Source organism: Papaver somniferum, chromosome 3 (assembly GCF_003573695.1).
Source record: "Papaver somniferum cultivar HN1 chromosome 3, ASM357369v1, whole genome shotgun sequence".
Lineage (NCBI taxonomy): Eukaryota > Viridiplantae > Streptophyta > Magnoliopsida > Ranunculales > Papaveraceae > Papaver > Papaver somniferum.
Window position 1 is genome coordinate 156,324,162 of NC_039360.1, and position 13,604 is coordinate 156,337,765.

At 36.5% G+C, this 13,604-nt stretch overlaps 2 protein-coding genes across 2 annotated transcripts in view; both read right to left on the reverse strand.

The window, feature by feature from the left end:
* Positions 1 to 1,306: 1,306 nt before the first annotated feature.
* On the reverse strand, positions 1,307 to 2,512 carry LOC113360152. Its single transcript, XM_026603692.1, has 4 exons — positions 2,389 to 2,512; positions 2,003 to 2,299; positions 1,636 to 1,961; positions 1,307 to 1,423 (listed from the first exon to the last, which is right to left on the reverse strand). The coding sequence occupies exons 1-4, from the start codon at positions 2,510 to 2,512 to the stop codon at positions 1,307 to 1,309; spliced, it is 864 nt and encodes a 287-aa protein (XP_026459477.1).
* Positions 2,513 to 3,574: 1,062 nt separating this feature from the next.
* LOC113360153 overlaps positions 3,575 to 13,604 on the reverse strand; it is a 38,903-nt gene continuing 28,873 nt past the window's right edge. Inside the window, exons 3-4 of the mRNA XM_026603693.1 lie at positions 4,480 to 5,440; positions 3,575 to 4,357 (exon numbers count right to left, since the gene is read on the reverse strand). Coding sequence (XP_026459478.1) covers positions 3,575 to 4,357; positions 4,480 to 5,440 — 1,744 coding nt within the window. The remainder of the gene's footprint in view (positions 4,358 to 4,479; positions 5,441 to 13,604) is intronic.

A 13,604-nucleotide genomic window follows, 5' to 3' on the forward strand; every position in this document is an offset into this window, starting at 1 on the left:
ACCCTTAAATCTTTTAAATTACTAACAAACACAAAATCAGTTTATTCCAACCTTTCTTCTTCTTCCTCATCTCCTCTGCCACTCGCCGAACCTCCTCTCTATTTATTTTTTCATCCACCATCGCCGAAATTGATTATCGTCGATTCGTGAAAAGTTATTCGATGATTCTTAATAAGTTAATCGAACCTCCTCTCTATTCGTGAAAAGTTAATTGATAATCGTCGATTCATGATACAAAAACCTAAAATTAAGTTTAGATTTGCGCCGAACTGTTCTTGAAACTAAACCCTGAAAGTGCATATAAACGGCTCGGCTTAAAATGCATATCAGTTTTGAGCCGAACTACAAAGAATATCATAAGGTTAAATACTACAAAGGGAAATTAATAGTTATGTTCGGCTCATACGATAATCATATTTTGTGCCGAACCGTGAACATATAGAGGTTTCGGCTTATACGATATTCTCAATATGTGCCGAAACGTTAATAATAATATGTTTGGCTCATACGATTTTCAATATATAAGCCGAGCCATTGACAATTTTTATTCCATAACTCTCAGGAGGAGGTTCGGCTTTCTATTAAACTTTCATACAAGCCGAACTAGTGTCTAGCAAATGGGTTGGAAGTAGTAAATATTTGTTCGGCGCATACTGTAAACAGTTTCAGCGAGCCGAACCGTTCATCAATTGGTTGGTTCGGCTCATAGATTTAAGCCGAACCTCAACCTCGTTCGCCGAACCATGAAGAAATTAACCATTTGGGAATCATTGTTATAGTTGATGTGTATTTTCTTAGGTTTTTTAGATGAATTATGACCCTCCTCATCCTCCATTGAATCAAGACGAAATTTTTTCTCACTTTCTCCTTCTCTTTCTCAATCAAAACTTTGATTTTTTTCCCCAAATTTTTTCATCTAAACAACCTTTATAATTCTGAAAATTATCTTAATCACTAAACAAATGTTTTAATCACTAATCCAAATTACTAACACTAATACGTAAAGGGTAAATTAGCCATTAAAAACAATTTGGTTAAGAGGATATCTGATTTTGTTATTTCACATCCCTTTTGTCTTTATTCAATATGCCTAGAAAGATTTTGGTATGCCCAAAATCAGGGTTCTTAATAAAATGAGGTCTTTTATCCATCCCCAATAAGCATTTTAGAATTTTCTTCCACCAAAGCATGGACCCACTAACCCAAGCAATATAGACGACTTAATGTAAACCAATAATTGTTCGTTGTTCATGAAATACTTAGCACGCAAATAACGAGCCCAAGTCTTGTCCGAATTTTTAATTTTTCACCACAACCTCATTAGCAGTGCCTTATTCGTAACACGCAATTGAGTTAACCCAAAACCACCTTCTTCGTAAGGCGAACAAATTTTATCAAAACCAACCACAAACGATCTATACCCCTGAATCACCAGACCAGAGAAAATTGTGAATAACAACTTCACACTGGTGTATAAACTTTTGCGACCACTTATAAACTGCCATATTATGGATAGAAAAACTAGCAATCACCGATTTCACCAAAACCACCGTGTCTTGAAAAGAAAATAACTTACCCTTCCAACATGCAAGATGATTTTAATTGTTTTCAGTCACATTACTAATGTGAATATACCTTACCTGGCATTAAAAGTACCCCCGAATAACGATTCGGAAAAGTGGCTACCGACATTCCCAGAAAATCAGCAATACACCCACGTCTAGTCAAAGTTCCTCCTCCAAAATATAGTTTACTTTTTTGACGACTAACCGTTTGCTCGGAAGCTATTTGGTATTTTCCTAGTAAATCCATCAAATTCCTCAAGCTTTTCATATTTTCTTTACAAAAGATCATGATATCATCCGCAAAGAATAAATGAGTAGGCGCTACACCCTTTCTGGAAACCATGTGAGTCATACGACCCTCCTTAAAGAGTTTTGAGATATTTCTACTCAAAACATCTTCAATAAGAAAAAAAAAAACAAAGGAGAAAGCGGATCACCTTGACGCAAGCCTCTATCAATCTTAAAGAAACCCTCCAGACTACCATTCACCAAAACAGAAATTCTATCGGAATTCAAGATATTATAAATCCATGTGCACCAAGAGTCTGATAAACCATACCTCTTAAACACCTCTAGAACAAAACTCAAACTTACTGTGTCAGAAGCTTGAGTGATGTCCAATTTAAGGCCAACGTTACCATCCTTCCTCTTTTTTTGAAGATCATTAACCAGCTCAGAGGCCAAACTGATATTTTCATTAATTTTTCGCCCTTTCATAAATGCCACTTTCTCCTCTTTGGAAGAAGCATAAGTAAACAGGAATTCACTCCATGAGGGATAAATTGGTTCTGCCAACTAAAAATAATAGCCGTTGCCAAATCACCGTGGATAGTATCCCAACAATGACGATGGAAAAAACCAGCAAACCCATCCGGACCAAGGGAACTATCCGCATCAAGATCAAAGACGACTTTTTGAATTTCATCCAACGACGGTATAGCATCCATGTTGTTACTTTCTTCCACACAAATAACCTCATGATCAATATCAAAAAGAGACGAATCCGGAACAGAAATATCCCCATTGAATTATGTGTTGGTAGATTTTTACTTTAGCTATATTTATCATTATTCTTGACGAGTTTAGTTTTTTTTTTTTTTGGTTTTGACACAGTCCGCCGGGTTTAAGGAGAACCCGAAACCTTACAAACTAAACCAAAAAAAACAAAAACCGACAAAAAAACTACTTTCAATGGTAAACCTTCCCTGCCCTATCCTCTTCCAATATGCTAAGCATCTCCCTATCAAAACTAGTAATATCTATGATTACAAAATTGTCTCTGGGATGCTCACTAGCAAGCTTGTCACCAGCCCTATTAGTTTCTCTATACACATGGGAGTATCTAATGAAAGAAAATTCTCTGATCAGGTGTTGAATTCTTCTCCAGACATGCAAAACACTCCAACCAGCAACAGACTCCCCTGAGAGCAATTTGTAGACTCCCTTAGAATCAGTGCATATGCGAATTCTTCTGCAGTTGTTAAAAATTGCCAATTTCATTCCTACCTCCACCCCCTGCAGTTCATGAGCCATTATAGTAGCAGGAACAGATCCCCCACAAGCAGCTGCAATGGTTTCTCCTTGGTGATTTCTAATTATTGCTCCACTAACTCCTGAGTTATCCTTTCTAGAGCCATCTATATTCACCATGACCTCATCTTCAGCAGGGTAAAGCCAGCTACAATCCACTACCCTCTCGATTTTATAGGTACATTCAATACCCCAGGCTTCCATAAATCTTCTGATAAAAGGCTTGTCCTTGTCAGTTAGCTTTGAATCTAAGCACTTGAGTCTAACATCCATGGATATTAAATGGCTCACACCAGCAGATGTCATCTTCTTGGAGGAAAAAATTCCGTTGTTTCTTTCCATCCACACATGATAAATAAGACTATTCAGGCATAGCTTTTTGACAGTAGTAATAGATCCATCACCTATAAAAGTGTTCTGGCACCATAAGAATTCATTATCCCATGAGCTTGAAAGCACTCTAAACACTCCCATTTTAATCAGCACCCCTTTCCAAATTCCATGGAGTAAGTGAAATTCAAGAATAAGTTTTCTTCATCTTCAGTTCCATTTTCACAAAAAACACAGCTAGCACTCTCCACAATTCCCCATCTCATCAGTTTTGCTTTAGTTTTCAATCTCCTATGACAAGCTAACCAGCTGATGAACGAATGTCTTGGAATGTTGTTTTTATACCAAAACAGTCTAGTCCAACCAATCTCATCTACTGCACCAGATAAAACCTTGAAAGTATCTTTCATTGAGAAGTCACCTGTTTTACTCCCCTTCCAAATGATTTTGTCTTCATCTCTAACATCATACTCAATCTCCTGAAGTAAATACACACATTCACATTGGGCTCCATGGGAGTCATTTGGTAAAACAAACTTTCCATCATGCATAAAATCAGCTACTTTTCTCTCCCTGTTGGGGCATATAGAACACATGCATTCATCAGCTAACCAGTCCCATAATCTTCCTTTGAGGTGCCAAAATCCAAAAAGAAAGTTTGTAGCTGCACCATTTCCCAAGCAAGTTCCCATAAATTGTTTAGCAACGTCTCTCAGTTCCAATATTCTTTTCCAGATCCATGAGCAATCTTGAGGAGTCACTAAATCCCAGAAATCCCTTTGTTTAATGAGGTTCAAGTGAACCCATTGAGTCCAAATTGAGTCTCTGCCTGAGGTAATGTCCCAAATATGTCTTAGATTGGCTGCAATGTTTGTCTGTTCTAGATCTCTAATGCCAAGACCCCCAGCTCTCTCCACAGTGCAAACTGTAATCTAGCTAATAGGATTGTGTTTTTTACCAAGATCTGAACTAGCCCATAGGAATCTCTGGAAGATGGTGTTAAGTTCCTTTATCACTTTTTTGGGAGAATAAAACAAGAAAACCAAAAGTATACCATACCACTCAGCACTACTTTGATGAGTTGCATTCTTCCAGCAAAAGCTAAGTGCTTTGCCTTCCAAGACTTAACTCTTTTTGTCACACTACAGAGAAGGGTTTGGAAATCTGAATAGGAGAGTCTAGTGGATATCAATGGGACTCCCAGGTACTTGACAGGGAGCTCTCCTGCAACACACTTTAAGCAAATAAGAATGATATCCAGTTCCCTTAGATCAACAGCTGAAAAGAATAGAGAGATTTTATCACAATTTACTATTAATCCAGAGAAGTTGCTAAAATCTATCACCACTTTAGATAGCACCTGAGCAGACTGCACATTACCCTTGAAGACTACCAAGACATCATCTGCAAAGCAGAGATGAGTAAGTTTTGTAGCTCTACACTTTGGGTGAAGCCCATAATTGCCAGATGAGACTTGTTTTTGTAGAAGACCACTAAAAAACTCCATAACCATAACAAATAGATAAGGGGATAGTGGGCATCCCTGTCTCAAACCCCTTGCAGCTCCAAAGAATTCATATGGTGATCCATTAATCATGACTGAAAATTTTGCAGTGGAGATACAAACATAAATCCAATCAATAAATTGGTTGGGGAAACCAAACTTCTTCATCACAGCAACAATTGCCTCCCAGCTGACAGAGTCATATGCCTTATGAAGATCAATCTTGAGAGCACACCTAGGACTTCCAATTGACTTGTGATAATTTCTAACAATTTCATGGGCAAGAAGAATATTGTCCTGAATAGATCTCCCAGAAATAAAAACCGACTGATTTGAGCTCACTAACCCTTTCAAGATAAACTTCATCCTAGAAGCAATTATTTTTGAGATGCACTTATAAATCACATTGCAGCAAGCAATGGGTCTAAAATCAAGCACAGAAGAAGCATTATCACATTTAGCTACAAGAGTGATAAAGGTACTGTTGACCTCTTTGAGAAGTTTACCTGACCTGAAGAATTTCTAATTGCCTTCAAAAAATCATCTCCAGTGATAGACCAAGTGCTTTTAAAGAATAGCTATTGAACCCATCAGGTCCAGGTGCTTTAGAAGAATGAATAGAAGCCAGAGCTTCAATGATTTCATCTATACTAATAGGAAATAGTAGATCTGTGAGGAAACAAGTCTATCAAACTGCAACCCATCAATAACTTCAGAAGTATCCTCAGTGTTAGTGAAAAAGTGGGGGTCTAACAACACCACCCAATATTTCGGTTAGCAATCTGTATGGACAAACTCGAATATACTTTCAAGAGAATCAACAAGACTCAATCAATTAAAATTATATCAAGGAGTTTACATCTCTCTCTTGATTTAATTTACTCAAGCAGATCCTGCGAGTTCTAATCAAATACAAGGAATAGCTTGGACGGTACCAAAGACCAATGTCCAAGGATCAATCAATGACAATCGACAACCAAAGGATTGATTATACTAATTGATGATCTAAACGCACAACCTGTATTATTTCAATTATAAAGATAAAACAATATAATGCGGAAACTGAAATAACACAGACACCAGAAATTTTGTTAACGAGGAAACCGCAAATGCAGAAAAACCCCGGGACCTAGTCCATATTGAATACACACTGTATTAAGCCACTACAGACACTAGCCTACTCCAAGCTAACTTCGTACTGGACTATAGTTGAACCCCAATAAGTCTCCCACTGATCCAAGGTATAATTGTACTCCCTACGCCTATGATCCCAGAAGGATAATGCGCACTTGATTCCCTCAGCTGATCTCACCCATAACTAAGAGTTGCTACGACCCAAAGTCGAAGACTTGATGATAAACAAATCTGTCTCACACAGACAAGTCCATCGAAGGATTAATCTATCTCCCACAGATAAACCCTAAAAGGTTTTGTTCTGTCTTTTAATAATAATCAAGGTAAACAGGAACCAATTGATAATCTGGTCTTATATTCCCGAAGAACAGCCTAGAGTTACCAATCACCTCACAACAATCTTAATCGTATGGTAGCGAAACAAGATGTTGCGGAATCACAAACAATGAGACGAAGGTGTTTGTGATTACTTTTTATATCTTTCCTATCAGATATATCAATCTCAAGCCAATCAATATGATTGTACTCGTACGATAGAAGATGCAATATCAGATCACACAACTACGATAAAAGTAGCATCGGTTTGGCTTCACAATCCCAATGAAGTCTTTAAGTCGTTAACCTGGTTTTAGAAGAAGAAAACCAAAGGTTAAAGGAAAATCAACTCTAGCACGCAAACTAGTATCACACGTAAGGTGTGGGGATTGTTTTTGCAAAGTTGCTAGATGTCCCCTTATATAGCCTTTCAAATCAGGGTTTTGCCTTAGTTACAAAGCAATCAATATCCACCGTTAGATGAAAACCTTATTTAGATTCAAGCTAATATTTCTCAACCGTTAGATCGAAAACTTAACTTGTCATACACAAATGACTGTACGCTTCTAGGTTTGTTAACCGCACCCAAACGTGTACATTGTTGGTTCAACAATAGTCTACCCAAAAAGGTTAACCATATGAGCGTTTCATACCAACCATGTTCTTCACCATAATTAGTTCAAATGACTCAAATGAACTAGTTAAGAGAGTTGTTCAATTGCAAGGAAATCTTATATAACTACACAAGACACAATTGAAGCAAAAATGATTTGATTCACTCGAATCGGTTCATGAACTTTAATAGCCACGGTTTGCAAATGAATTCCTTAGTCTTTTAATATTAAGTTCAGAAATCATTTTAGATATATAACCTTCTCAAGTTCGCAGACTAGGTTCGCGGACTTAAGACACCGGATAGAGTTTACAAACTCCAGCAGAAATTATCGGGATGAGAACTACGCCGGTTCGCGGACTTGGATCACGCAAGTAGTTTGTCAACTCTAGCAGAAATTCTCGGGTTTGAGAACTTCAGCAGTTCGCGGACTTGGCACTTGCCATACTTCCGGTTCTCTTGATCAACAAAGTTCGAAAACTTCGGTTCAAGGAATCCATTGGTTATGTAATCTAAATTCTCATTCCAATCATTGAAACATTCTTAGAGGACGTTATACAGTTGTTATACTATTTCTCGTCAAAGAAATTTTCAAAGTGATTGAAACATATCATGACTTTCATCACTAGGTAAAGATAAACTTGGTCGAAGCGAAAAGCTTACCAACACATATTTCTATATATAGTTAGGCGAGGTATACTCGGCTCGAAATACCAAATGTGTATAATCTAGTCTATATATATAGCATACGACTTTTGTCTCAAAGAGTAGGAGATAGAATAGATAGACTTTTGAGTGACAGATAAGTTCAAGTCTCCACATACCTTTTTGTCGTGAAATTCCACCGGTTCCTTGAGTAGATCTTCTACTTGTATGATGAATCGCCATGAAGTCCTTGAGCTCAATTACACTCACTATCCTAGTCCGAGACTTAGCTATAAGAGACTAGAAATCAAGACTTATAGTTTTGATCACTAACATTGACAAACATGCTAGAGATAGCAACACATGCGAGGTTGACCGAGCAGTGCTCTAACAATCTCCCCCTTTGTCAATTTTAGTGACAAAACTATCAATAGATATGGAATACAAAAAGATAATGATACTTTAGTAACTCCTATCCCACATGTATAATCTTCAACATTCCTCGAAATCTTCGTCACTTCCAAGTACTCCAATGATACCAAAGGTTGTAAGTTTAGCATCACTGTTGTTGAAGATTCGTATCTATAACAATGAGAAAGCATCGGTCTCGATCATTGTTATACAGTGTCATAGTATTATTACACAGTGTCAAAGTCCAATTGTATCACAACTTCAACAATAATACTATGGTGATATATATCACTCCCTCTTATTTAATACTCCATCTCACATGAAAACCACTCCCCCTTACACAATGATCCGAAAACCATATGTATTTATAGTGTGAACTACATATTAATTCTCCCCCTTTTTGTCAATAAAATTCGCAAAGGTATAAGAACGGGATCGTAATGAAATTTCCGTAAGAGACATTTCATGACTGAGAGAAAGAAACACACATCATCTTATTTATATGCAATCATATAGCCGAAGTTAACAACATTCATCAAAGAGTTTAAAGATACAAATAACCCCTCTAAAATTCCACAGCTGCACATCCCTCAAGATATGACCATTAAGCACAAGTTCAAACGAACTCTCCCCCATTATATGTCATTCCCGAAAGAACAACAAGAGCGACGTTAATTTCAAAAGAAAAGAAGGATTTCTTTGGACATAAAAAATCACATTCAAGTATGAATTTGAATCCAAAATATTCAATCAAATTAACCACAAGAGAACCCATGATTAATCAATCGAAGTTCACAACCAAACTAATCACAAAAAATAATCAATTTAATTGGCCATCCTCGCATAAGAGAATCTATGGAGCAATGACTAAGTTAATCATGAAATAATCATCCCAGTCAAGAACGCTCAAACATAAGAAAAACTTATGGAGTCATAACTAAATAACCAAACAAGATGATTAATTTAGTTCAAAAATACTCGACATAAAGTACTTTACGAAACAACAACAAAGCTAATCACAAAAATAATCAACTTGGTTGTTATAATGCTCAACATAAGACACATTATGGAGTCTCACAGTAATATATAAAATATGGATCAGGGAAGATCAATTACTGCGGAATACACAAGGATTCATTCTATTTTCCATCACAATTTGCACAATGACAACCAATAGACATAATCTTGAAAAACAAAAGATTTTAACCTATCTTCCATCAATAATTGATAATATATGATTAACTTTTGTATTAGTCAAAAGTCCATTCATTCCTTTATCAATATAGAAATATCGACTTACGAAAGACTTCACTTTTGACAAGATACGGGACAATCATAGTTCACGGACGCAAACACACATATCCCATAAACAATTGCAATATATAAAACCATAAAGATTAATGCTGCAAAAAATCATCTTCCAAACAATTTTAGAATTTAAACCAATAAATCTAAAAACATGAAGATGAAAACGATGGACATTGCTATGTGTAATCACAATAATGGCTATTCCAAACTCTAGTAATCCTTCTCAAAACAAGAATAAATTCTCATAAGAAGTTTCCTAGGTATCAAGGAAAACTCATAACGCACATATAAGATGATTTGTCCCTAGAGGGTGGAATCAATCTTTTTCGCCCGGATTTACACCAAGAATAGATACCAAAAGCGTATAAAAAGATTTTCTTAACAAAGAAGAATATACAAAGTCATTAACGACCATGCACCATAGTCCACAAAGGATGATTGTGAACATTCAAGAATCTCATAGCAATGCGTACAACTGCCCATTCTTGAACTTCCTTCTTTGTGATTCACAATCAACATTCTTTTAAAAGCTACAAATTAGCTTAGAAGAGTATTGCTCCAAGAATCCAAATGCCCAAGTCCAAGAGCAGTGGAAAAAGTGCGACGAAACGGAGCAAAACACTCAAAAACAAGAGAAGGACAAATATCAATCTTAACTCATCCAAATTCAAGGTTTCTCATCTTCATTTTTAAGAGAATTCAAATAGAAAGAGAATGCAAAAATAATGAGGTCATTCCGAGTTCATACGAAGAATTTACGGCCAAACAATATTTACCTGAATATCAATGTTAAGTATGCATACTGGTTTGAAAACGAATTTTCAAGTCCGCGAACTTGAACCAAAGTTTGCGAACTTAAACCCCTGGATTTTGATTTTAAAAGATGTTATGCATACCTGGTAGGTTTACCATGAATTCCAAACATCCCAAGCTATTATTTTAAAACCTAAATGTTTAAGAACCTTAAACATAGATCAAGTTAGGTAGAAATGAACGATAAGCAAGGTACATGGATTGTTACTCTAAGAAAACACAAAAATTTCTCAAGTTTATAGACATAACTTTTTAGAAGAATCCGATTGAATTCTATAGCATTACCAAGCATTCAAAATCATACCCAACTTAATATGTGTGCCAGGTTCTTGTGCTTCCCTCACAGTATACATAACAGGGCATTTCTTGGTGAGGATGCACTTTCAACACAAACAAGCTGTGTTGAGGTGAACAAAGTCTTGCTCACCATGGAACCAAGAAAGAGTTTCTTTCCAACAACTCTTAAATCTTGTAGTGTTGAGAAACACCCAAGGAACTGTTTTTATAAGTCTATCAAAGAACTTCAAGAGAACCCAAAAAGATTTGTGTTTCTGATTTCTTGTTTTCCAACTTATAAAAAACAGTTTCTGTACATAGTTTCTAGTACTGCGAAGGGAAACTCTTTTGATAAAAAGAGACGTCCTAGATTCTTCATAAAAAAAGACAATACTACTATCTTGATAGGAAGTATCAGGAATTGACTAACGAATCAATTCATTCTTTGAGGTGATACACTCAGATTAGGGCTGCCAATGGGTACCCATTTACCCGGAACCGAACCGGACCCGAATCATACGAATCCGGTTCCGGGTCCTCATATCATACCCGTTATCAATTTTGGTACCCATCGGGTAGACCCGATAAGGAACCGATTATTATCGGGTCTACCCGACGGGTACCCGCGGGTCTCGGGTACCCCGTAAAAATTATAAATATGTGAAGTATACTGATTATCCGTCGTTGTGATTGGTAGTCTGCTTCATTAACTTTGTTTTCATAGGATATATTTAATCTCAAAAACTTATCATTTTCTAATATATCTATTCCCATACTCTACTGTAATCAAAAAATTTCATAAATCCATCCCTTTCACGTCTTAGCTCGTACTCATATTGTAATTAAAAAAATTCATAAACTCATCCTTGCTTTTTCTTAAGTTTATTCACTTCATCTTGATTTCACTTGGATTCTGGTTTATTTTCAAGGATATTCATTTTCCTACTTTCTAAAGATGGGTTTGAGAAGACTCTCAGATTGTTCTAGTTGTCCCATCCATACGGCATTAGTTAACTAAAATAATCAATGTGAAATATTTGTTGGATCTATATCAAACCAAGCAATCCAAACATATTATGACTCTAGTTTTAGTTAGGTTTTTTATTTGAATGAGAAATGATTGAATTTGATTTATGGGTTTTATTGTTATCACCTTGCAGTAGTTTTGAAAGTTCGTCTTAAGGATGTAATCAACATTTGCAGGATCCAAAGGAGTGACGAATCTATATCTTTTACATTGAGTAGCTAGATAGATCTGTATTGAGGGTGAGAATTTGATTAACAGTAGTTGCGAATTTTATTAACCCTAGTGCTTTGTCATTGGATGAAATTTCTTCCTCTTTATCTTATCATTGTCATCCGATTAATAACGACGGCCGAACAAGATCCTCATGATATACGGAGAATAAATCTTAACTGAGTTGATGATAACCGACAAATACCCGGACCCGATAAATACCCGTTTTTTTTATCGGGTCCGGTTCCGGGTCCATAATATTGGGGACCGGACCCGAAACTGCTAAGACCCGAAACGGGCTTAAATAATAGGGTCCGGTTCCGGGTAGTGTACTACCCGGACCCGATAGGACCCGTCGGCACCCCTAACTCAGATGAATGAGATTTAAAATCCTCTTGTAATTCGTTTAGTTTATCACAACTAATTGGATTACACAGAGGAGGAGCATTGCTCTCATTGATTAGTAAATCAATATCAACCTCAACATGAATATTATTCATCATAACTTTATTTAGCCTGTCAAGAGATTCTTGCTCTTTCTGGAGGTATAACTCAACATCAAGAGATAACCTCTCAAGCTTATTTTCAAGCCCTGAAAACACTTCATGGGATTTTAAACCTGGTGGAGGTTTAGATAGAATTTCTTCTACAAATTTTATTAAATCAGTCATGGATGAGAATTCTGAAATCCCTGGATCTGGTGGTGCATTTATTGAGATAACACTACTGTCCATAGAGTCATATCGCTACAAACACAGACTTGTAAGGTCTTGAACGTGTTTGCCTGCTCTAATACCAATTGATAAAGCGGGGGTCTAACAACACCACCCAATATTTCGCTTAGCAATCTGTATGGACAAACTCGAATATACTTTCAAGAGAATGAACAAGACTCAATCAATTAAAAGTATATCAACGAGTTTATATCTCTCTCTTGATTTGATTTACTCAAGCAGATCCTGCGAGTTCTAATCAAATACAAGGAATAACTTGGACGGTACCAAAGACCAATATCCAAGGATCAATCAATGACAATCGACAACCAAAGGTTGGATTATACTAATTGATGATATAAACGTACAACCTGTATTATTTCAATTATAAATATAAAACAATATAATGCGGAAACTGAAATAACACAGACACCAGAAATTTTGTTAATGAGGAAACCGCAAATGCAGAAAAACCCCGGGACCTAGTCCATATTGAATACACATTATATTAAGCCGCTACAGACACTAGCCTACTCCAAACTAACTTCGGACTGGACTATAGTTGAACCCCAATCAGTCTCCCACTGATCCAAGGTACAGTTGTACTCTCTACGCCTATGATCCCAGCAGGATACTGCGCACTTGATTCCCTTAGATGATCTCACCCACAACTAAGAGTTGCTACGAACCAAAGTCGAAGACTTGATGATAAACAAATCTGTCTCAAACAGACAAGTCTATCGAAGGATTAATCTGTCTCCCACAGATAAACCCTAAAAGGTTTTGTTCCGTCTTTTGATAATAATCATGGTGAACAAGAACCAATTGATAATTCGGTCTTATATTCCCGAAGAACAGCCTAAAGTTATCAATCACCTCACAACAATCTTAATCGTATGGTAGCGAAACAAGATGTTGCGAAATCACAAAAAATGAGACGAAGGTGTTTGTGATTACTTTTTATATCTTTCCTATCGGAGATATCAATCTCAAGCCAATCAATATGATTGTACTCGTACGATAGAAAATGAAAGATCATATCACACAACTACGATAAAAGTAGTATCGGTCTGGCTTCACAATCCTAATGAAGTCTTTAAGTCGTTAACCTGGTTTTAGAAGAAGAAAACCAAAGGTTAAAGGAGAATCGACTCTAGCACGCAAACTAGTATCACACGTAAGGTGTGGGGAATATTTTTACAGTTGCTAG

Bases quoted from the DNA above. Each gene is read 5' to 3' on its own strand.
- LOC113360152 (XM_026603692.1), bottom strand. From the start codon at position 2,512: ATGGATGCTATACCGTCGTTGGATGAAATTCAAAAAGTCGTCTTTGAT. The intron at 2,300-2,388 runs GTGATTTGGCAA...CTTCTTCCAAAG, and splicing joins TTGTTGGGATACTATCCACG to AGGAGAAAGTGGCATTTATG. The intron at 1,424-1,635 runs GTATATTCACAT...CTGGTGATTCAG, and splicing joins TACTTTTAATGCCAGGTAAG to GGGTATAGATCGTTTGTGGT.